This window comes from Candoia aspera, chromosome 1 (genome assembly GCF_035149785.1).
Source record: "Candoia aspera isolate rCanAsp1 chromosome 1, rCanAsp1.hap2, whole genome shotgun sequence".
Classification (NCBI taxonomy): Eukaryota; Metazoa; Chordata; class Lepidosauria; order Squamata; family Boidae; genus Candoia; species Candoia aspera.
In genome coordinates, this window is record NC_086153.1 from 73,453,347 (window position 1) to 73,479,257 (window position 25,911).

The 25,911-nt window shown below is 38.6% G+C and overlaps 1 protein-coding gene across 1 annotated transcript in view; it reads left to right on the forward strand.

Annotated features, from left to right (window-relative positions):
* Nucleotides 1-25,911, forward strand: part of PCNX2 (pecanex 2) — a 102,426-nt gene that overhangs the window by 38,386 nt on the left and 38,129 nt on the right. The window contains exons 16-23 of the mRNA XM_063306774.1: nucleotides 87-196; nucleotides 2,469-2,565; nucleotides 4,783-4,875; nucleotides 7,461-7,611; nucleotides 10,346-10,487; nucleotides 15,629-15,806; nucleotides 24,273-24,383; nucleotides 25,443-25,570. Coding sequence (XP_063162844.1) covers nucleotides 87-196; nucleotides 2,469-2,565; nucleotides 4,783-4,875; nucleotides 7,461-7,611; nucleotides 10,346-10,487; nucleotides 15,629-15,806; nucleotides 24,273-24,383; nucleotides 25,443-25,570 — 1,010 coding nt within the window. The remainder of the gene's footprint in view (nucleotides 1-86; nucleotides 197-2,468; nucleotides 2,566-4,782; nucleotides 4,876-7,460; nucleotides 7,612-10,345; nucleotides 10,488-15,628; nucleotides 15,807-24,272; nucleotides 24,384-25,442; nucleotides 25,571-25,911) is intronic.

Here is a 25,911-nt window from a genome sequence, read left to right on the forward strand (position 1 = left end):
TATTTAGCTTATTTCTGTAGTACCTTTAAATGCATAACATAAAGACATCCATATTCCTTTAATCTCTGTCTCCTCTTTACCTATAGGAACCCTGGGATGCTCAACATATTCCAGCATTGTTCTCTGCCTTTTGTGGACTTTTAGTTGCACTTTCTTACCATCTGAGCAGGCAGAGCAGTGATCCATCTGTTCTAGTGTAAGTCATCACCAGTGGTTTTTCATCTCTGTTACTATGGCTGAGGCTATAGAGCTATGTAGTAAAGTAGTTTTATTTATTAAACTTAATCAAATAATTCAGGGCAGCTAACAAGCATAAAAAGAGAACATACATATAAAAGAAACAGAAAACAAAATAACAGACACCAGGTAAAAAAAAATTCCTCAATTAGCACAAAAAGACAAAACGGTCTCCACAAACTTGCTGGTCCTAAAGCCCAAGGGAAGTGCCAGGCTTTTAAGGCCTTCCAAACGGGGTCAGGGCCACCTTGAACCTCAGGGGAAAAGCTGTTCTGTGGGGCAAAAATGCGACAGAAAAAGCATGCCTTCGTGGTCTCACAAGATGACATTGTTTCACAAAAGGGATCTGGAGCATGCTCACCTTGCTGGATCTGATGGGATGGGCAGAAAGTACTAGAGACAGGTAGTCTCTCAAGTATCCTGGCTCCATGCCATGTAGGGCTTTATCAGTGATAATCAGCAGCTTGAGTTGCAGCCGGAAACCTACTGGAAGCCATTGCAACTTACATGGCAGTGGTGTTATATGGGTGTACCCTTGTGCACCCAAAACTGCTTATGCCATCACATTCTGGATCAGCTGCAGTTTTTGAATGCTCTTCATGGGCAGCCCCATATAGAGTGCACTGCAACCAGGAAGTGTCTTGGGCATGAGTTGCCATGAACAGAGCCTCCCAATTCAGAAAGTGGTACAAGTGGTGCACAAGATGGATTTGTGCAAAGGCCCTGCTGGCTATGGCGACCACCTGCCCCTCAAGTTGGAGCCATGAACCCAGGAAGATCCTTAGACTGTGTGCCAAGTAGGTCTGGAAGAACAGTACCCCATCCAGAATTAATGATGGAAGCTTTCCAGATATGGGAGTGGTGACCCTTGAACCCACAGTCTGGTAAAGGTGTAGATATCGCCCTCTCACAAAAAAACAGAACAAAACACTATTTTATTTATATAATACCCTAAAAAGAGGGTGGAGAAAAATACATGGGTCAGATTTTACAGAACAATGTGGGAAGTCTGTCTCTGAGACAGTAATCTGTCTGCAATCCAGAAGGATTGCAAGGTTTTTTTCTACACAAAACATTAAGTTTGTGATTGGTTTTCTATAATTTCATCCAGGATTGCATTTTTTTTCTTCATTTGTGTTTAGAGGAGTGCAGAGGTGGCTTAGATAAAGGGACATCCACCTAGCCACCTTGCCCTAGCTCTGAGAAGGCCAGCTTACCAGTCATTGAGGTCATGTCTTTACAGCAGAACATCCATCTTGAAGCAAGCCTGCACTTAAGCAGGCTGTAGCCAAACCAAAGAGATCTGACAGGAAACTCATGCTTTCCAGCTGGAAATGGAATAAGTCTTCCCCTATGCAAACATTCTTCATTGCATGGATGAGAAACTTGAGGGAGATCTTCGATCTGCTGGGCTCCAATTGCCTGCTGCAGGGCCATTCCCTCCAATCTGATCATAGAGCTTTGTGTCTCTATGCAATTCTTGCTTTGTCTGGTGGAAAATCATTCAACCAGCAGCCCATATTTTATTTTATTTTATTTTATTTTATTTTATTTTATTTTATTTTATTTTATTTTATTTTATTTTATTTTATTTTATTTTATTTTATTTATTATTTTATTTTATTTTTTATTTTATTTCATTTATTTTAGAGTAATGACTTTGTGGAAGGTGTTCCACAAGTGGAATGCTCCTCCTGGTTACCACTGCCAGGTCCCACCATAGTGATTTCTGTCTTTACCTCCAGGCTGGCTGGAGAGCATGGCTGCCTCTCCTAAGTATCCTGGGGTGGTGGCAGTGCTCTCCAGCAAGTCCTGATGTTAGGTTAGGGATTGCCACCATGAACGGCAGTGAAGAATCCATGCTGGGGGGATCTCCTTCCTCTGCTCCTGTCTTTGAGTGAGGGCAGGATTTTGCTGTTCTCATTTTCCAGGCATGGCAAAGGGATTGCTGTGGGGGCAATGGTTTTCAACGGACCTCTCATCTTGAGTAAAACACATCTCTGAGCTCTAACCTAGTTTTTATTATTTGGGTTTGTGACAATTATATTTCTTGTATGTAATGCTAGTTTTATTGAAAATATCAAACGAGATATATTGAGTGGGTGGTACCCATCTCCTGAGCTGGTAGATTGTTAGTTAAGTAAGCTAGGAGAAAAAATTACTATGCCTAGGATTGTTTCCTTTGCAGGAAATTAATGTCCTAATTGATTGTCATTTGTTTTGTAAATTAGGTCTCTTATTCACTGTAAATATTTTCCACACCTTGTAAAGCAACATTTTGAAGAACCACGAGTTGATCCACTTCCTGAGAAGATGAGAGAATCAGTGGTAGGCTTCATTTGGGGGGGGGGGGAGTCTTATTGAGGCCTTTGTGAAGGTATCATCTGAAATGCCATAGCCATTGTATGATGTTGTTTTAAAATGCTTAAATCTCTGGGTAGAGCTGTAAACTGGTCCAGATGGATTCTTTGTTGAATGACAGAAGAACAGTTTCAGGGATATGCTGTTGCACTTCTTTACTCTCAGATTTTCCCCACTCCAACTTATATTAAAAAAAAGTAATTGGGATTCTTTACTGTTTTAAGATGCTTCAAAGCATCTTTTTTATTACCAAAAATTCTATGCCGCTCTTTTTTTTTGCCTTTGAGTCAGAGTTGACAGGCTGTCCTACTACTCAATAGCCTCAATTAGTAAAACCAACTGCAATACAAAAACAACCCATGATGGCACCCCAGTGTAGCTTAAGCATCCAAAACTTGTTTAAAAGGAAAAGTTTTCAACATTTACCTGAATGCTGGAAGAGAAGGGGCCAGGCACACCTCTGGGAACAGCTGGTTGGTAAAAGCATTTCATGCAGAAATCCAGCTCAACATTGCATCTATCTGGGGACATCCATGCAGAGTTTTTTATACGTTTGGACTTTGGTGTGATCTGTAGTTCTGTGTTGTCCCAGGAAAACTGACTCCTTTTAAGAACATTTATTAGTTGGGAAAGGTGCTACCAGACTCCTCCTGATTCGCTGGGGACAGAATGTTGTACCATGTGAGAGCTAAGAGGGAGAAGCCCTGCTTTCTCACCCACACCTCTCTTATTTCCCATTGGAGCAGATCTTTGAGCTTACTGTGGGAGTGGAGGTAGTAGTAGTATATACAGTATTAGAGATCTACCCTATCTTTTCCATCTGAACATTGGTAACCATTCTCTAGAAAATATGGACAGTTTAAACTGAAAAGCTACAAGAGATGTTTGGTTAGATTTAATACTTTTAAAATTCAAAGCAGTCATGGCAGGCCTCTGATCCTCACCAGCAGCACTAGCAGAGAAAATGGCATGCTAGAGCTGGCTTGTACCGGCTCGCGAGAGTTGATTGTTAAATTTTGGGGAATTTGGTGCAGAGCTGAGCTGTGACGTCTAGCACATCGATCAGCTGTTTGGCAGCTAATGATGTAGTGCAGCCGTAACAATGGAGCCGGCACAGCTGGTTGTATACCTTTATTGACACACCACTGAGCAGAGAGGGGGGCTATTGCTTGGTTGGATTCAAAGGCAAAAAGGTACTTTGGGTACATGGGGCATTCACCTAGAAACTGTCTGAAACTCCTTAAGGCAGCTGAATCCTTTCCTGAGATACTGAAGCTGCCCTCCATAACTGTTGTGTGATTCCTTTCCAAATGCCTGATTTCACGTTCTAGGACTTGCTGATTAGTACTATGCTTCTTGGCCTGCAGCTTTGAAAAAAATCTTTTTGCCTTTGAATCCAAAGTGCTCTACAGCCATAAGCGAAGGTAAATTATCCTTCCCCTCTACATTGCTTGCATTGAGTTGTTCTTCCAGAGGTTTTCATGACTCATTAGGGAATTTAGGAAATACATGTAAGACACATAGATTTATCTGTATTAAAGAGGGACAAAAATTCAGTTTCATTCAGTTTCATTCCCCTCCTAGTCAGAAAAGTAAGACATTTTGAGACATTTTCTGTGTAGAAACTATGGAATCAGCGGGCCAAATTCATAGTCACATTGCTATCGTTCTACTGTTATTCACCGTGCTTATGTAAAAATGTCAGAATGTAAGAAATTGTGAACAGCACCTATTGGTATCAGCACCCCATTAGCTAGCTCCTGCCTGCAAGGAATTGAAGAAAGTCTATCCTGCCCCTCGTCCATTTTTTTCCCCTTACAACAGTCCTCAGTCATATCTTTAACTGAGAAGTTATTTGGCCATTGTGAACATGTTGGTTGTGTCTGAAATGGAAGTAAATTCTTCCCAGTCTGACATCTCCTGAGTGCATTAAGGGTTGTTCCTGTATAACCTCATTCATTTAAATTGTCCTGGGGTGGGTGGGTGTGTGCTAGATAAACCATGTACCTGGGTTCAAGAAGTTTTGTCAGTTCATTGGCCTAAACACTGAACAACAGCAAGGAGAGAAGATTAAAGCCATGTCTCCTGTAATTATTATGCAACTCTTAACTGCAGAAGAGTTTGATTTTGTAAGTCAAATGAGTCTTTACTTGTATTTTTATATTTTAAAAATTATATTCACAGAGGGAAACCTTGAGATCAGATCTCGTTGTGTGCTCTGTGGCTGCTGTGCTATCATTTGCAGTCAGTGCCAGTACCGTTTTCTTGTCATTAGGGGTTAGTATTACCATTTCTTTCCTTCTGCGTTGTTATTTTTTAAGATACTATATCTGTTATTCAGAGCAATTAGATGCTGTATCAGACTGCTTTAAAAGTCAGAGGAGGGGAAGAAATACTTGCTTGTAAGAGCAATGGGTGTTTCATATTGTTTCACACGTTAAGAGTCTAGCTACAAATATATAGCAATTAGAGCAAAATGGCAGTAAGAGATTTTGTGGCCGCAGTAACAAATCCTTTGGCACAACATGGCTGAGGTAATGTTACGTTTGGGAATATGTATGAACATTCTGAATGGTGAGGAAGATGGTCAGCCATGAGACATTCAAGGCTGTCCTACTTTCCTGCATTGAAATGGAAAGTCAGCTTGGCAGGAAAAAAACAACTTGAAAAGAAGCAGGCTAATAGTAGAGACATGCAGCTGAATGAAGGAGGATCCAAGAAAAGGAAAGTAGGTCACCTCTAGGGGTCTGCAAAACATTTCAGATTTGAAACGTTTTGAGTTCCAAATGCCTGATTTCAAGTTTGAAACGTTTGCTTACTGTGCATCACAAGCTATTTCATTCATAGTGGAAGTGTTTCAAGCTCAAAATGGAACATGTCAGACTCCAAACAGAGCTATTTTGAGCTCAAAACACATCTTGAAAGGTCTAAAATAGCTTATTTTGGGATTTGGGTCTGTTTCAAGTAGGAAGCTTTGAATCTGCTGTCATTTGAATTTAAAATGTTTTGTATACCACCAGCCATCTACATCTTTCCTTCGCTGCCATTCATTTTCTGACTTCTTTTCCATCTCATTACCCGCTTGATGCCTCCCACTAGCTGCCACCTCACTCTTCCTGTTGCATTCCTTCTCATTACCACCTGTTTTCTCCTTACCATTAACCATCCTTTTCCTTTCCTTTTCCTCTTTCTCATTGCCATCACAAAAGGCTGTGTGGGCTGAGGCAGGGCAACAGCCCCACACATCCTATGTTAAAGTTCAAGGTATTTGCCTAGGTCAGCAGCAAGCTATTATTTCCTGCTTTGCAAATGCCCCACCAGTGAAGGCACTGGTGCAAGAGGAGCCGGTCCCCTTACTAATGTATGGCTCCCATTGTTGATATCTTCAAGACAGGAGCTGATTGGTCACTGACAGGCTAAGGAAGTATACTTTATACTTTACAGTGGGATGTGCCTTGACTACTGCCTCAGCTGACAAGGTGCTTGAGCCAAATGCACCTTGTCCTGGTCTGCCATTTCAGCAGCAAACCCAGTGGAGCCTGGGATCCATATCTGGTCTTCTGCCCCTAATGGTAGAGCTGGCATTTATGATAGTTTCCTGAAACAAGCAAACTTCAATCTGAAGGTTATAAAGTTGGCTTGTTTCTATAAACTATAGTTAAGAATGTAGGTATAACAGTGAACAGCAGATGTTTAAAAATGGAAGTGAGCATTACTCAGTCACTGCAGGCATGAGCTTTTTAAAATAAGATTAGCCAGATGTCAAGGAATGGTTGTTGGAAATGTGTGATCTATCTTCTTTTTCTTTTGAAAAGGCAATATTTTCTACTGATCACAGGATGCAGCAATATGTGTTGTTATGGCAGAGATTTTGCGATATCTTACAATAATATCTTGTACTGTTTATATTATAGTAGTGAATTCATTGGCAAACCAGTGACTACTCTTAAGTGTAAAATATAATTTTCTTTTCCTTCTTAGCTTATTTTTTTAGTTTGTATTTTTAATTCTTTTTAATTTCTTTGTTTAAGGTTAAATATTGTTTTGTTACAAAAAATAAAGATATTTTAATTAAAAACAAAGATTAGCCTAGCCTTCCCCAATCTGATTCCCTCCATATATTCTATATTCGGATTATTCCTGCATCCACAATGGACCCCAAAAAATGTGGTCCAGCACTTTTAAGAAGGAACTAAGCCAGGGAAGGCTGGGTTAACTTTATGTCCAAGCAAGATGATTTTGTGGAGCATTTATGTGCACTAAAAGCTACAGCCAGAGATACGTAGTGGCAACATGGAGGTCTCCACAAGGAGAGGATAATCAGCGTGGCAAGCAGTTCCACTATTACTTACAAGATATAGAACAGCACCTCCTAATTCATTCACAATTTCAAATAACTCTGGTGTGTTCACCAAAATATATATGTGCCCTACTTTCCAACTTTTATTACAATTTATCAATATTTAGTAAATTGAAGGATACCTTTTGTTCCATCTTTGTATTTTGCACAATTTGAGCTCCTCATCTTGCCTTCCACTAGCATTCCAAATGAGACATTTCCTGCATTTTATCCCTTTTGGCTGTGAACAAACAAATGTCTTGCAAAACTAGAACGTTCCTTTCTTCTGTTCTTTTTTCCTTCGGCTACAGCATTAGAAAACTTTGTACAATAAAATAATTTATTAAAAGAAAATAAAGCTTTTTCTTTCATTTCTCGGTTACCTTTTTAATAAGGAACTTTTGGAAAAAATGCAATTCTAATTGAAAAACAGTTTCATCAAAATAATATTTTAAAATAAAAATGGTTTAAGTACATAACATGAGATTTAGTCTCTTTCTGCTTCCTTTTCCTTTTAATTCAGCAATTTCTCAGCCTGGTGCTTTTCATTTTTGCATGGACTGTGGGATTCATAACACACTACATACTTCCTCAGCTTCGCAAGCATCATCCATGGATGTGGATATCCCATCCTATCCTTAAAAACAAGGAATATCGGCAGAGAGAAGTGAGAGGTATGTAACGCTTGGGTCCCCCTAACGCAAATGTTTTAAATGACACTGTTTAATAGTCTTTACATTACAGTTAATGTGATCTTTTTGTGCATTATTGCGAATCATGAAGCCAAGAGGAAATTATAATTAGAAACAGAAATCACTATGTTACAGTAAATGGATGGTTGCAGGGATAATAATGGAGCAAAAATTATTAAAGTCAGCTTTCTCAGTATCTGCTATAGAGCAGTTTACCCCAACCTGATTTCCTTTTCATCTAAGCCTGGGGCTGCAGATCTTAGGATTTTTGCCCAGCATAGCGTTCAGCCCAATTGACTAGGGATTTTAGAAATTGAAGTCCCAACCCGTTTGGAGGGCACCTGGGTAGGGAAGCCTGCAAGAGAGACACCAGGAAAAGAAATTGGCATAGAATAGGGCTACCATGTCTGGACAGCAAAAATCCAGAGAACAATGAGATTGTAGCAAAGAAATGGAGAAAACTAAATCTTTCTTGCCATTCTCATGCTCTAGACAGCCTGGATTTTTGCTGATCAAACACGCTAGCTATATTTAGTGGTAATGTCTGTCACTCTTCAATATATTAAGAACAAAGTGGTCAAATATTGCAAGGATCATCATACCTTTCATGCTTATATGTTCCAAACTGATATACATGGAAGTGGTTTGCTAAATTTACAGATGGTTTGAACAGTTGTTCTCTAAGCTATTTTCTTTCATTGTTTGTAGCTTAGTCTACAGGATGAATACAATATTGATAGGCTTTTAGTCTATCCAATAAAGCTCATCAATTAGCCTTCCTTAAGTTGATGTTCTCCAGATATGTTGGATTTCAGTTCCCTGGCAATTTTGAGCCAGTAAAGACCATGCTGACTGGGGAACTTATGGACTTGAGATCCAACACTCTTGGAAGGTGCCAGGGGAGGAAACTTGAATTTCAGTGTGAGGTGAAGTGGGATAAGGATATTTGGGATTGTATGCCAACACTCTCCAATATTATTTGGAGAAAACAACTTTGTAATCAACTGGAAGTCAAAATAGGCAACAATTCTAATAATCCTCAAGTGCATGATCATTGTGTGAATAACCCCTTGGATAACATTATGGACTGATAGAATTTTGTGAAACTGTAACCAGATAGGATGAACACAATTTTAGCAAGCCCTATGTTTATGCTTTAGCAAAATGCAAGTTTAAGCTTTGTAATAAGATTGTATTTTTTGCTCACCAGATAACACTTAAAAGCAAATAGCACTCTTTATTTATTAATGATTTATTTAATTTATTTAATTAAATTTATTATTATTCCCAAATAATGAGCATGAGATTGTAATTGCAATAGCTGCTGGTTTGAGAAGTAGGGCTAGCTGTAAATATCTCTAAAATTACAGCCGTAGATAAGAAAACATTACCCACATAAAATTAAATGTAATGACAAGTTCTTAATGTGTTGTGACTCGATAACATTACATACATTTAAGATGTGAGGTAGCCCTCTCATCTCTTACTGTAATAGATATAGTGCATCAAATGTTCTATTCTTAATGTATTACAAGATTAAATGTATTTCAAATTAAAAACAAATGTCTCCTTCAAGTCAATCTCCATTCTTTTTGACTTCATGAACATATTGGTGTGGGATTTATTTAAGCAACAATACAGAAGTGATTTGCCATAGCCAACTTCTGGAGTGTTCTTCCCACTTCCCAGTCTAGACTATAGTTTAGGATTCCCTTATTGTCTCCAGTGCAGTTACTAAAGGGGTTCAGCCCTGCTTAATTTTCTGAGTATCCAAAGTCAGCTGAGTACTGTGGCCCAGCTAAATATTTCAAGATAGGGCAAGGAAGTCTTTCCAAATGTAAGCTATAGTCAAAAATAAAAGTAAGAGGCAAAGGAAAAAAACATTCATATATCACAATTCCGAACAAAAGTTATTTCTGAACTGATCATCTTCAGCTCAAGAAATCATAGCTCTTAAAATATTGCTTTTTCTTTGTGCTTGCAAATTCCATGATGCAACTATCTGATTTCATTATCTGAATGCTACCCACTTACAAGGCTATGTTAAGTCTACAGCGGTTTGTGCCTCCCAATAGCAATGCTTCATTTTTTGTCAGGCCCAGCCCAAGAACGCAAAGAATCAGTCCAGCCAAACTTCAGTTCTTTATTTGCTAACACTGTATAGACAGAATCTTGCCAGACTAAAGCAACTGTACCTAACCTAAGGGGAGATAACCTGGGAAAGCTCTAGGGTGGGGCTATTCTGCATCTCTTGGTTTTCCCACAATCGCCTTCTGGGCTATGTCTCCTTTTATCTCTTTCCTCTTCTTGGAATGTGCTCCCTCCTTCCTGAGAACCAGCAGCACTGCCAAAATCTACCACATTTTTTTTTATGGTGCACTTTTCAGCTGTTCAAGCTCTCACTTTACAGAACGCTGATATCCTGTTTATTTATTGAGGGTTGCTTGCATTCCTGGGCAGTCTTTAATGGACACCTAATTATTCAGTTGATCAGAACCAATCTGAAATATTTTAGGGAGATTTTAGTGCATGTTTCATATTTTTAAGGAAGAAGAAAATCCTTATAGGAGTATATTAAAGTAATAATATTCATTATTTTAAAATCATGAATAACCTGTATAAAACTCTTAATCTCTTAATGGCATATATTAAACAGACACTATTTGTTATTTGTATTACACATGATTTCATAAAGTTTGTTTGTTTTTTAATTCAGCTGCTGCTCATTTAATGTGGTTTGAGAGACTGTATGTGTGGCTTCAGTGTTTTGAAAAATACATCTTGTATCCTGCAGTAATACTGAACTCCCTCACCAATGATGCTTTTTTAATCAGCAAAAACAGGAGGATAACCTCACAGTAAGTTGCTTATTATATTTCAAGATGCATTATTTGTAGAATTAAAACTCTCCCCATATCCCTTCAACACTGACTGGAACTGGTCCTGGAAGAAAGAGGAGAACCACTGTAACACAGAGCCCCCCTTTTAACCCCCTGAGTTGGTCCAGAAAGATATGATGATCAATGGTATCAGAAGCCATTGAGAGTTCAAGAGCAAGGATGGACATACCACTTCTGTCCCGCTCCTGCCAGAAATCATCCACAAATGAAATCAGTGTTGTCTCCGTCCTATCCCAGGCCTGTAATCTAACTGAAAGGGTCCAGATAATCTGCTTCCTCCAGGGCTCTCTGGAGTTGCAGTGCAACCAACTTTCAACCTTTTTAGGGAAGGTTGAAGGCAGGATGAAAGCTCTCCAATGTGGTTGGGTCCAATTATGGTTTCTTGAGGAAGGGGCAGACCATCCACTCTCACAAAGATTTTCCTACCTTTACAATCCAGCCTAAATGAGTGGACTGACTTCGGAAGTTCAGTGATTCACCAGAGAGAAGTTGCAGACGTGCTTAGATGCATTAGGTGTAATGCTTAGATACTATGTAAGATCTAGAAATTGTGACCTGATAGTTGCTTATCTAATTCTTCACAATCCTACTTAGGTAGAAAAGCTATGAAAGAGGAACCTAAGGATTACAATATGGGTCTGTTTGGCTACAATAGACCTGGAAATTTACAAGTTGTACAAGTTTGTTGTAATAGCTTTAACTCTTTCTCTTTCCTTGCAATCTTTACTCCTTTCCCTTCTCCCACAGACTTCATTTCTCTTCAGTTAAGCCATGTCCAATAAGTATGCTCTTTATACTGATGTGTGCCTTGCAGCAAACTCATATTGGCATTGCCATCCAAAATGAAAATACGCATGAGAGAAGAGACTCCAAGAACCCAAAAGAATTCAGACGGTTCATTCGCACAGCAGCATTTAGTTGAATGCTTAGAGTAACCTCATTCTCTGGTGAAACCTAAAGACCTGCATGATGCTATAGAGAGCAAAGAACAAGAACTAATGACACTTGAATTCATATCTGCTCTTTTTAAAAATAATTTTATTGAAGTGTTTAATAAACATGATAAAAACTAATACAAACTAAACTAGAAGAAAAAAATTTCAGAAGATGCAGGAAAAAAAAAAGAAAAGAAAAAAACAACAAACACAATAATAAAGAAGTGGCTTCCAACCTTCATCACACTGAGCATAAGCTAATATAGTACCTATTCACCCTCTTTTAAAGTTACAAATTAAAAAGAAAATGCTTTTCCCTATAGCCTAACTTTTATCTACCTGTGGTCCAGAAACCATCATCTTTCCAATCCTGGTTCAGCAAAACGTCCATTAGGAGTTACCAGAAATATCAAATAGTTTACCCCTGGTTAAATAGTCCAACTTTATATTCCTTCTTTTTGCTCTGCACAATTCTGACCTTTAAATCACTCCTATGGCATTTCAGGATTTGATCTTTCATCACTCTTTGGCATTTAAAAGGAGTCTTTAAAGCTTTCACCAGCCTGCTTTGTAAATCCCATAGTAAGGCATTGTCCAGGATTTCTTGTTGCAGCTGTTCCAAGTCCAGATCCTTTTCTTGATTTGTCTTTTAAATTCCCATTTTGGTAATCTCAATTTTGTTGTCTTCCATGCCCTCAAACTCTATAATGCCTATGTCATGTAAAAGTTTTAAAATTTTCTTTCATCATCTTCTAAAAGTTTATCCATTGAAATCTGTATCCTTTCTGAGATATTAGCTCGATCCATTTTTCAAAGGACTCTTTAAGACAAAAAAAAGTTATAGCTGGCTTAGCCATTTTAACTCTTTTTTGGCCTGGTCCCTTAGTTCCCTCTGGTGCCATTTACAACCTTCATCAAGCCTCAGTTCCTAATATGGGCTTAGTTCCCTTTCAGTTGTTTCCCACGAGTATATTATTTAATTATATACTTGTTTTTCAAATCTTGCAGCAAAAATAACCAATATTCCAAAAATCTCTGGTCTCCCAATCTGTTTAAAATTTAAATCAAAATCCTTTTTTAATTTTTGCCAATTGTATATTATTTTAAATTCTTAAGTTCTGTTTAAAATTTCTTAAATTCAAAGAAGTAGGTAAAACTCACCAGGTGTCAAATTCACTGTTTTGAAGGTCTCTAGTATCCATAAAGTGGTTAAATTGAACATTTCTGAATGTTTGTAAGGTTGAGTCTGACTCTGACTCTAAACATGGGGAAATCGGAACTTATGCTGAGCCAGAAGGGGAAAACAAAACCGCTCTAGAAAGAATTGGGGAAGTTGAAACCAGAAGTGACTCAGCAGAGCGGGAAAATCCTGAGCAGCTGATTGGGCAGAAACCGGAGGTAGGTTCAAATCCTTCAGTCAGTGCTTGTGAAAGGAGAACTGAGAAGCGAGCCAAAGGCAGCCTGATTGACTTCAGAGGAGAAATGGGGCAGAAAGAATCAGATAAGAAGGCACCAGTGCAAGGAGCAAATTGCCGGAGGCAATTGATCCATTGAGCTAACCACTTCTTCAGGAGAGTCCTTGCCAGAACTGGGAGCCTTGCCTGTAGCTGATGCGGAGCCAGTGCCAGCTCCTTCCACCATCGCAGAATTGCCTCCTTTGCACTCTCCTCCAGCCGAGTCCTGCCTTGCCTCCACAGTCAAGCCTTGTCTTGCTACTCCAGCCGAATCCAGCCTTGCCTCCGTAAAGCCTTGTCTTGCCACTCCAGCCAAGCCCTGTCTTGTCCCCAGAGCCAAGCCTTGCCTTGCCACTCCAGCCAAGCCCAGCCTTGCCTCCGCAGTCAGGCCTTGTCTTGCCACTCCAGCCGAATCCAGCCTTGCCTCAAGATCCAAGTCTTGTCTTGCAGCCCCAACTGAGCCCTGCCTTGCCTCCATAAGGCTTTGCCACTCCAGCCGAGCCCTGGCTTGTCCCCAGAGCCAAGCCTTGCCTTGCCACGCCAGCCAAGCCCAGCCTTGCCTCCGCAGTCAGGCCTTGTCTTGCCACTCCAGCCGAATCCAGCCTTGCCTCAAGATCCAAGTCTTGTCTTGCAGCCCCAACTGAGCCCTGCCTTGCCTCCATAAGGCTTTGCCACTCCAGCCGAGCCCTGCCTTGTCTCCAGAGCCAAGCCTTGCCTTGCCACTCCAGCTGAGCCCAGCCTTTCCTCCACAGTCGACCCTTGTCTTGCCGTTCCAGCTGAGTCCTGCCTTGCCTCTGTAGCCAAGTCTTGCCTTGCCTCCTTGCCTCCTCCTTCAGCTGAACCTCAGGCTCCATTCTTGCCACAAGCTCTAGTTACATCCGGCCTTGCTGCTTCATTGCGAGGTCTAGTTGAGTTCTGCCTTGCTGTGTTGCCACGAACTTCCTCTACTCCTGATCTTGCAGCCTTGCCTCATTCTCCTCCACTGCCTCAGTGGACTTGATTGAATTGTACTGCCTGATTAATAGACTCTTATCTGTTGTAAATAGTTAATTCTAAATAAAGAATTCCTTCTAAAACCTGCCTGGCTGTCTCATAGTCTGAACAGGACAATGTAATTAGAAAGTGAGTTCAACTGGCTTAGTGTCTTTATTAAAGTCTCCACCACTGCTGACAGCAAAGATGTTGTCTCCCTTGGCTCCTGGCACTTAAACCTGTGGGAGACCACTGTTTTATGGTCTCCTTGTGAGAAGCTGCCATTTAGAGCACTTGTGAGCAATCTCCCATTCTCTCCTCCATGAAATTCAAAGGACCAGTCTACTCACTGGTCTTCCGTTCTTCACAGCAGTCGTCATCTCCACTCATTTGTGGAGACATATTCTGTCCTAACAGCCAGGAACCACGCTGAGACAAGGAATAGGTCTCTAGTGTTTTACTACTGCTACATAAACAGAAAATCCTAACAAACCGAAGAAGCGTGGGAAAAACCCAGCCATATAAACCCCAAAGGCTAAGGCGGGCCCGATCTGTGTCTCTTGGAATGGCTACCTAATTCGTCAGTGCTACGCATGCGCTTTACAGCCTGGATGGGAGCCCCCTGCTCGCCATCCTCACTCATGACATATTCAGTCAGCAGTGACTCACACTGTAAGTTGAATTCATATCTGCTCATGATAAGAACACAACTAGGATCAAAATCTTGTAAGAGCATGGATGTGTCAAAATGCAAAATATCTTCTCTTGTTTTATAGCTTTGTGGGTTATTTTAATTTAACTGGGAAATACTGACATAGCCCTTATCAAGTTGTGTGAGCAGGAATCACATTATTTTTTTCTCTGAAGTATACTTAAGTCAGCTATGAATTCAGCAAAAGGAATCTCCATCTGTTCTTGTGAATAAAGATAAATGCCATCCTTTCATCTTTAAGCTTTTCCCTTCCTTTTTAGATTTTACTTCTTTACACCTTGATATCACATGGTTGTCTTTTGAGTTCAGCATGCCCATCCTGTTCTGCTATCATTTTATTACAAAAAAGTAATATAAGCCTAAGTCTCACTTCTAATATTTTTGTTATGCGTTAACATTAGAAAGTTGTTACAAAGTTTAAAATAAACAATTAAAGCTTGTCTTCACTGATTTAAAACAACAAGATTATGTGTGTAAAGCAAAGGGCATTTTATACTAAGAGACAGAAATAAGCATTCAGGGAGGAACATAAATTTTCTTTCTTGATATTGTAATATTCTAATTCTAACAGTATGCTAATGCCAGATTTACAGATAGTCCTTGTTTAGTGACTGCCTCATTTAGTGACTTCGCAGTTATGACAGTGATGAAAAAGTAACTTCGTAACCAATCCTTGCATTTACAACCTTCACAGGTCTGTAAAGCAAAGGAAAGCTGAAGTAAGATCACGAGAACAGTTGTGGTTTCACTTAGCAACTGCTTTGTTTAATGACCAAGTTGCCAGTCCCAATTGTGGTTGCTAAACAAGGACAACCTGTACTACAGTTAAGTGCAATATCACAAACTCCCTAAATCAAGACTGTTCAAGTCATTTTCTCTACTATAAAAGCTTTCATAAGTCGTGTTTTAGTGATTGGGATCAGTAAACACATTTTTAACCAATAAATAAACCAAACGGAAGGAGACCTAATGTATCTAATGCATCTATTTTAATTTACTTGAATTTTCTTTCCATTTTGTTTGCAGCTGTGATATCTTTCTAATTACAATTGCGGGAATGAAGCTACTGCGGTCCTCATTTTGCAATCCCATTCACCAGTTTGTTACATTAAGTTTCACTGTCATCTTCTTCAAGTTTGACTACAGAGGTTTCTCTGACAACTTCTTGTTCAATTTCTTCATGATGTCGATCGTATTTAATAAGGCAAGTGATGATTTTCAAAACATCATTGTCCTTTCAAGTGTAAACGTTTTCTGGGTTGAATTAATCTTTTTCTTTCAAAACAAACAAAAAACAGAACAGAATGTTGCAGTGTTGTTAATGGTGGTGTTATCTAAGTTTTGATCTCATATTTATGTTTAAATAAAAATTAAACAAGACTAAACCCTGCTGATAAAGATCAAGCAGAAATATTGCTGTATCCTACCAGAACTTAAGAAAGAAATTATTTTAAAGTAAAGCATCTTTGAAATGTCATGTTGACTTCTGTGTTGACACAATGCTGTCAAAACTCACAACAGTAGAGCAGCTTTGAAAAGGAGAATTATTAATAAATTAGAACCTGGCTTGCTAAGTCACACATGAAGGGGCTGCCTGCTTGAATATTTATTTAACTTTGGGGTACTTCTACTTTTTGATTCAAAAAGCTCCTCTGGGAAATGATTCAATTATATAATCAGCTTTAATATAAATTATTAATTTTTCATTCCTTGTGACTGGCTTTACCTTCCCTTCCTTGGTTTTCAGCTCATTATGATTTGTTATGCACATTACAAGGGGGCACTTTGTGGAGCAGTGATGTGAGTGCAGCGCCCTCCCCACAGCATTTATGTATCTCTGTCCTCCAGATGGCTTTGCACAGTTACTTCAAAGGCTTTCCTTAGTTGTCCCTACCTGCACATGCATGTGAAGACAACAATTAAGTGCATGTGCGTACACAGATAGTTGACCCTGAGTGGCAAGCATAGGGAAGGAAGAGCTGTTGGATAACCTATATTGATAGAAGAAATATAGGATAAGTGCTTTAAATTCAATTTGGAAGAGGTGGCTTGAAATGTGCTGGAACCTTAATTCACCCCCAGTGTCCAAGTCATTAAAGCAGCGGACCATGCAGCTGCTGCTTTAATGAATCATAGTCAGATGCTGCATTCAGTCTCCTATGTGTTATGAAGCAGTGCTTCAGAATTGAGTCACTGCACAGCTCTACTTGCTTGCTTTAAAACACCAAGCATATCCAGTTCCCTGAAGTCTCTCCACATAAGACTTGGTTTGCCATCCTGTAATCATCTTATTCGAACTTGTCTGAGTTTCTCTGAACATTCTTAAAATATGGTGCCCAGCACTGAACACAATATTCAAGGTATAGTCTGTGATCTGAAATGTATACTTCTTACGATGCAGTCTAAAATTGCCTTTTTGGCAGCCATGTCATACTGTTGAGTGATCCAGATTCTTTTTACACATGACATTACCAAACCATCTACCACCATATACAGTAACTCTGCAGGTGATTTCTTCCACCTAAGTGAAGAACTTTGCATTTGTCAGTATTGACTTTCTCTAATCTATTAAGTTCATCTCAAATCTTGTTTTTTTTTTTGGCTAGAGTATTAGCAACCTCGTTCTGTGTTAACTGCAATTTTGATAAGCATTTGTCCACCTCTTAATCCAAGTCATTAAAAAAAAACTTGAAGAGTAAAGATCCTACTCCGAAGCTCTCAATGGTGAGAGCATTCTTTTTTCCACTTACTTTGACCTAGGTGTCCTCAACAGTGTCACCAAGTTAGTTTGCTTGGAATTTTAAGCAAATATGGATATGTTTAACATACTCCAACTCCCTCTCTGTTTTCCTGTATCTTCTGAACAAGTTGTATCCTTCAACTTTTATGTTCCAGTCATGAGAACCATCTCATCAATACTGATTATATCTAATCACATTTAGCTTTGCCTTGCAATAGAATTCAAACTTATTTCATTCCCATTCACTGAGCATTAGTATACAGACAGAAAGCCATTGATTTTATGAGTCAATGTTCTTTCTGATTTTCATTCATTTATGTAATAGGTCCCTGAACAACTTCTTGGCTCAGTTCAGCAGCCTTCCTCATCTTTAGTGCCAGAAAAAAATAGCTTCACTCGTACTATGGCTTCCTCCCACTGGGACTTTGCTTACCTATCTGCTTCTCCTAGAAACTAGCTTGCCAAATTTCTGAGGCTGTTTCCAATCTCCATCTTGCTTACATCTTTCAACAATCTTTCTTGTCCAGGTGTTCTTTCTCATTGGTTCCTTCCCAGTGATATGCTTCCTTTCATAACTGCCAGCTCTTTTTTTCTTTGTCTCAAGACAATTTTTTTTTTTGGCCGGTCACAGTGGGGCTGAGGAGAACCTGTTAGGCAAGCCCAGGACAGTTTTTTTCCTTTCCTATCCCCACATTTGAGGCTTGGATTTTGTGACCAATCTCGATAAAATAGTTAAGAGCAGAGACATCACACTGACAACAAAGGCCCGCATAGTTAAAGCAATGGTGTTCCCCATAGTAACGTATGGCTGTGAGAGCTGGACCATAAGGAAGGCTGAGCGAAGGAAGATCGATGCTTTTGAACTGTGGTGTTGGAGGAAAATTCTGAGAGTGCCTTGGACTGCCAGGAGATCAAACCAGTCCATCATCCAGGAAATAAAGCCAGACTGCTCACTTGAGGGAATAATATTAAAGGCCATACTGAAAGACTTTGGCCACATAATGAGAAGACAGGACACCCTGGAGAAGGTGCTGATGCTAGGGAGAGTGGAGGGCAAAAGGAAGAGGGGCCGACCAAGGGCAAGGTGGATGGATGATATTCTAGAGGTGACGGACTCGTCCCTGGGGGAGCTGGGGGTGTTGATGACCGACAGGAAGCTCTGGTGTGGGCTGGTCCATGAAGTCACGAAGAGTCGGAAGCGACTAAACGAATAAACAACAAAAATGAACTTTCCTACCTATTTCTTCAGGCATCTGGTATATGCATACTGGATGAAGCCTATGTGGAGTGCAGGCTGGGATGACAAAGCAACTAATCATACACAAACATACAGACACAAAACTACATAGATCTGAAGGCTAGTCAAGCTTTTATGATACCAGAAGTAGGAAATCCCACAAGTGTCTTTTATCCCCAATATAAAATTACGATCACCAGTTATTCAGCCAACAATTTCTTGCTGTTTCATGTCACTGAAAATCAGTTGCCCTAAGTAACAGCCTCATGCTAGCTAATCAGAAATCCAGTTGGTTCCTTTTGCCTTTAATTAATGGAATCCAGGGAGCTCAAAGAATGTGAATCAATATAATTGCTTGGGGTCTTAATTGCCTACACCACCTTTTTCTCTTTGTGGCCTGCTCTGTTACTTATTGCTGGTATTTATTTTCCCTTGCAAATGCACTCAATGGATTCTGAAAGCCATTTTTCCCATCAGTATGTATGGACTTTTCAAGATAAAAGAGACCAAATCATTCAAAAATATTGTACATAATATAGACCACAACCCCTCTTTTACAAACCTTTTCAGTTTGCCCAGGTAGTATGACTGTAGATTTATTATACTTGCATTTCAAAAATCTGAATATGGGTTATTTTCTCAGCAATCTGGTTTCGTATCTATGTGGCTTTCTAACGTACCATTCCACAGGCTATATTATGTACCTGTTTCATATGCTTTTGGTTATCTAGGAGATGCAGGAAAAGGTAATACGTCCTTTTTTTAAAACAAAGAATTCAGCGGTTTAGGTCTTCAAGGCTTATAGCAAGGCAATACTCCTGTTTGTAGAAAGATGCTGCTTTTTGTTTTGTCAGTAATCAGATAAAATATTATTTTTGACTTCAACATCTTTGTTGAACAGATATTCCCTACCTTAGTCAGAAATGCAAGACATGCTTGGTTTAGTCCTTGTGTTTTAGCAAGTGAGTGCTTCGTTTGTCAGTTAGGCAAAAGACTGTCAGAATATTTTATGAAAAAAATGTTTCAAAATGAACCTGCCAACATAATCTGCTCAGCAGCGCAAGCCACCTACTGGGACTTTTTCAGACATGACAATGGGTTGTAATGAAGTATCTCAAGAAGAGTTTTGATTCAGTGGAAGTTTCTCTTGTCTTTTATACTGCCTCTCAGACTGTTCTGGGAGATTTCTTAAGTGCCCTGGAGTAGTTTTGAGGAGGTATGAAAGGGAAATCTACAAAATTATGCTGAGGAGAATTTTGTCCCCTGTACAGTGATACCCAATTCTCCAACTAAAGAGGTCTAGCTGACAGTCTGCATATGTGCACTGCTTTTTGCCACAATTTCTTGGATCAGTTACCAATTGATTGACTCATGCAGGAATATTTTTTCACCCCACTTGCCATAATCACTTACTTACTTACTTACTTACTTACTTACAGTACTTATTTATTTGATTTCTATAGCCACCTATCTCAGCAAGTGATGCTGCCCCAACACTGACATCTAGCTACCCGGAATGAATTATATTCAAGGATCTGGGAGAGTCTCCAGGAAATACACCTTTCTCCAGACATTCCCTTCTATGGTTATGCATTGATTCAGCCAGCTTTAAATATTTTTCACCTCCCAGACCAGAGCAGTCAGGTCTATAGGTGTTCTGTGGTCAGAAATGAATTATATTCAAGGTTGTGAAAGAACCTCTGAGAATTACATTTTTCCCCAGAAGGTCAGGAGTCTCTTCCCAGCATAGAGTGCATTCATTTAATACACTGGAAGGGAAGCTAGATGTTTAACTCCCAAAATTGGCTCACAAAGATATGGTCTAATGAATCCTTTGCAGGGCCAAGCATTGTAATTGACTGTTTTTGTATATCAACAGCTGCAAATTTATTTCTAAGAGCGTTTTGCAATTCTCAGTGCATAAATTCTGATCTACAAGAAGAGAAAACCACAACCCTTTTTCAAAGATAAAACACTCAAGATACTCATTTAATGCATCCAAAAAGAAGCATGGCATAGCATACACAGTTTGAGACAAAACTGACGTCATTTCAGAGACATGTTCAAAATTAAATATTACATCTTTACCCTAGTTAGGGTTGATTCTGTAGTTAGATGGTCTCTCCAACTGGAGAATGAAAGATTGCAAAGACAAGCAAAGACAAAGAGGAACAGAATGTAGGTTTGACAAGTGGATTCTTCCAAAGACCTCAGACTTCTTGCTGCTTTTTCTAGTTTTGGTTCCCTGCCTTCCATTCCTGATTGCCTGGTCTTCAGGATGTCTTTCTTTTCTGACTGATTATAAACCTAAAGTATGTTATGTATCATATTGACCCTGGCTAGAGATTGGATGATCCCTCTGAGTTTCTCAGAACTCAGGCTTGAAAACTTTCTAAAATATCTGTACTGGTGGTATGCATAGCATGACTCTTCTGCTAAGGTTACTTGATAAACAGTTTTCAGCATCTTACCTCACCTTGAAGTTTATATAACTGAGGCCTGTATGCTGTTATGCGTTTATCAAACCCTGAACCAATGTTTAAACCTTCCATCTTTGTTCCAAATTCTCCATCTTAATCCAATACCAAGCAGCAATCAATACAAAGACTCAATACCACATTGAACCAGTATGGTACAAATGTGTAACTATTTGATGGATAACAATTGATTTTCATATCTTTGTCATTCATAGGACCTCTGCAAGATTAACAGTGACTGTAAATAAAAACCTCTGAGTACTAAATATATTTGGGGGAAATTCCCATTAAGATTTTATAATGTATTTATTATTTATTTATTATTCAAATATGTGTGGCTAGTAAACCACTTTTATTCATCATTTTTAGTCTGGTAGCTGAACCTTAAATTATCATGTAAAGGTCCAAATTTTGTGATAAGTTTTGTTTTTATGAACTTAAGTGTGCATCATACTAAATGGCTGATAACAAGGTAGATGTTTTACTGAGGTAGGTGTTTTAAAAAATTGTATCCTGTAGTTTTATAGTTAAAATAATCCTGCACTGAGAATACAATTCATTTAGAAAAGAAAACAAACCTTGATTTACTATGAGTTACAGTTTAAATTTACAATTTAAAAAAATTATACAATAAAATTGTATAATGTATACTTAAAGCCATAAGTATCTTAAAACTCTATGATACAGGACAATATCAAACCAGAATATGGATTTGGAAATCAAGTATTAAGTATATAAATTTAAATACTCATATAAATGATATCTGTATAAATAGTACATATGAACCAGATTTCTTAATGCTTTATTTTTAAGGGAAAAATGTATATTTTTTTCCTATAGAACAAAGCTAAATTTCTTATCTGCAAAAGTGCATATTTTTAATTGTCATGGGACTGCAGGGGGACTTGGTGACATTTCTGAACTGGACAAGGCCAGATTTTTAGCCTTTTTTGTTTTAGTTAGTTAATTTACTTAAATAATTTATATGGCTGCCCATCTCATAGTGACTCTGGGACACTATTTTAACAATAGATCAAAAACCATGCCAACAACCTGACACAAACATAAAAATATTAGGTTAAATGTCTATAACCAAAAATAAATAAACTCACATAAACAATACAATGCAATGCAACCCAAGCTCCTAATGGCCCATCTGAAAACAACAACAACAGTCTTAAACAACTATACACAACAGACTCAACATCCTGCCCAATGCTTGAGGGAAAATCCAGCTATTCAAAACTAACAGAATTGGCAGCATCCAAACAGAGTTTCTCAACCTCAGCAACTTTAAGAAGTATGGACTTCAACTCCCAGAATTCCCCAGCCAGACAGGAGAGAAGGCCTGTCTCCTAGGGCCTCCTGGATGGCATTGCTTCATAAAGGGAACCTGGAGCATGTCTACCCTGCCAGAGTTGGGGGAATGAGCAGAAATAATTAGAGAAAGGCAGTCCTGAAAATAACCTGGCCCTGTGCCATGTACGGCTTTATAGGTAACAAACAGCATCTTGAATTGCACACAGAAATCTTTTGGGAGCCAGCACAGCTTGCAAAGCAGTAGTGTTACATGGATGTAGGGTAATGCACCCAAACTGCATGCACTGCTGCATTTTGGACCAGTTGCAGCTTCTGAATGCTCTTCAGGGGTCACCCCATGTAGAGTGCATTGCAGTGGTCCAATCAGGAGATAACTAAGACATGAGTGACTGTGAACAGGTTTAGCAGGCTAGGTGAAGACTTTAAGCACCGACCTCCACCCCCCACAAAGAGTAAAAATAGGCCCAATTCTTAAGAATTTAATTTCAAAGCTTCCATCCCATCCCTTCAAAAAAAATCTCCAATCCTTAAAAATGCAAAAATAGCCAGAAAATGCCCTCCCCAGAGGTTCTCTGGAGATCCCCAAAGAAGTGCTGGTGTGTCCACTTGCCTCCTGTGGGCAAAGCTATCCACTTCTACTATTCATTTACTACTAGTAAATGAAGTACAAAAGACCAAGGAACATCCGTAACGACTTGGGATGTTTATGAGTGTTATAAAAACAAACTGAAATGCAAGAAGGAATCTTCACTGTCAGCTATTTGCTAATCCCCCAGCTCTGCCAATTTTCTCTAAAGATGCAGAAAGATCAGTGAAAAAGTTCATGAGTGATGCACATTAGGGAGATAATGTTAAATTATACTGTACTACAAATTGACAAATATTTTCTGTATTTGGCTATGCTTTTTTTTAAAATGATTCTGTTTCAGTAGTGGAATCAGTATGATGGATGATAATTATGTGGTTACCAGATCTGTGAATCTTGGAGTGATGAATTCTGCATTAAAAATAACCCCAAACCATTGCGATGACACAGAAATGTTATGCAGATTCTGCAAATTGAGCAGATTCATATAATGTTTACTAATATTCATGATTCACATAATTTGTCTAGTTGCAGATTTTGCTGAAAAGGCCTGGTTAAAATTGTAATTCCCTTTCTCCTCCTGCCTTTGGTGAAAAGGGTTTGTGAAAAGAAGTTTGATTTATGGGAAAGGCAAAAGAATATATGCTATTTCCCATTTGTAGAAATACTTTTCAGCACTTGGTGCTTTTGTCTTGGTTAATAGAGATATGGCCTTACTTTCACATCCATTCCTCCTATCATAATTCTTTCTGTGTGCATGTATTCATGTATGTATGTGTTACGGGTGCTTTTATGATGCTTCAATCAATTTCAGATCCTAGGAAAAGTCTATTATAAAGTGGCAGGGATGCAGATCCTTTTCAGCCTGGTCTTATTTCTTCTCCTAACAATGAATTTCATTTTAGGTCAATGAGACATGGAATGTACTAAGTAAAATGGAGTTGAACATCCTTATCCTTTTTTTTTTCAAAGTTTATCAATGGTTTATGCTCATACTTCACCCAATTTTGGATTGTATGGGTTATCTTTAAAAATAGAACTTTTTAAAAGAGAAGATCCTATTTTCTAAATGAGATAATGTGAAGGATTCTATCTGATTTTTCGTAACAGACATGTTCCGTGGGATTATTCTGGCTCCTGTCCTCAGATTATAAAAATAATTCCATTTCACTGATTGAGTTGAATCTTAATATCTAAGACAAATATAATTGTGTAGGAAGAATCTTTGCACGCTTGTCATAAATAGAGAAACTCAAGTGTTTTTTTTTTAAATATATATATGCTATCATTTTTTTCTCTTTTGTTTTCAGCTGTGGGATCTACTACAGAAATTACAGTTCATAATGACTTATATTGCTCCTTGGCAAATTGCCTGGGGCTCATCTTTCCATGTGTTTGCTCAGCTCTTTGCAATACCTCATATCCTTTTAAGAAAGCTGTTTGCTGTTTTGTTCTGTATTCAGCCTGAGGTCTGTGAGTAATTTATATAGACCACCATTGTTTTGTTTTGTTTTGTTTGTTTGTTTTAAGTACATCATTCCAAGGAAATTAGCTATGTACGATACTTGGGAGAATGAAATTTACATTATTAAACAGATAAAAGTAAAGTAAAATAGGAAATGAGAAATACGTTTCATTATTTTTTGTATAGTTGTGTATGTAATTTAAAAAAAAAGCATGTCCCTGATACTTTCACAAATTGTATAAACAATTTTAGCCAAGTTGAGAAAAATCATTTTTTTCTGAGGTTCCATATTTACATACTAGATGAAATACTTCCCAGATGACAGGGTGGAGAACCTTAAAGTATTTAGATTTTAAAGTTTGTCACTTATAGTACTCTGGCAGATTAGATTGTATTTATTTTGTCTTTATCAATAATTTGCAAGCCTTTTTCCATTCATTTAAGGGGAGCGTTTATATGGGTTGAATCTTTATAGATATTTGCACTAAAAAACCCATACTTTTAAGAGTACTGTATCTCTCACCTGCTCAATAGGCCTGCTCAATCCATCAGAGAAGCCTGGGATAAGACAGTAGTAATTAACTTCAAGGGGCGATGTTCAACTTACTAGAGGTAGAGAGGTCCAATCCATAGGCCAACTGTAATTGCACAGGCACCTGCAGTGTTCACACTATTAGTTGCCCATTCCACTCTTTGACATGGACTTCCCATGGAGTTTTGTTGCCTTCCACTAATATTCTCCATTTGTTTCCTGTACTGTTTTTTCCCTCTTGCACTTGGCTATGACTTTCTGTCCTAAATTAGCATGAATTATGAGTTCATTTTGTTATAGCTTCAATGTGGTCATTGCATGGAATTGTAAATAATCACAATGCTTCTTGGCTCTTTAGCTCTTACACATTACTTCACTGAATCTGTCTTTTGGGAGGGAAATAAGTCAATCAGAAGGCATGTAAAGGACAATGTAAAATACAGTGAAATCTATTTATGCTACCTTAACTTGAAATCTTCAGACTCTGCAATGCTTTTCTGTCAAACTCTGGCTACTGCAATCTTTTCTACTCCCCTGAGTCCATTTCTAGGGAGTGTCATTTTTCTTGCATCATATGCCAGACCAGTCAAGTTCTGGGAAAGAAATTACAAGTAAGTCAAAAATATTATGAATGTATTCTCTTTTTTTATCCAAAATGTGGGGTTTAAATGGAACTTAATTCACAATATCCTACAGCTTTCTGTAGACTTTGAGGACAACTTTACTCATTTTATGACTGTTCATGGTACATTTCACTAATGGCTATTGATGGAATGTTAGCCATTTTTTGAAAAGTTGTGTATTTAATCAATCAGAATAGAGTTGCCACTTCAAATCTATGTATTGCAAAAGGCAGCAAAACTTTATGGGGAGGGAGCAGTTTGAGAATTATGACTATCCTGCATGCCAACAGTTATTGATTCAACAGCTACAGGTAGAAATGAAATCATTC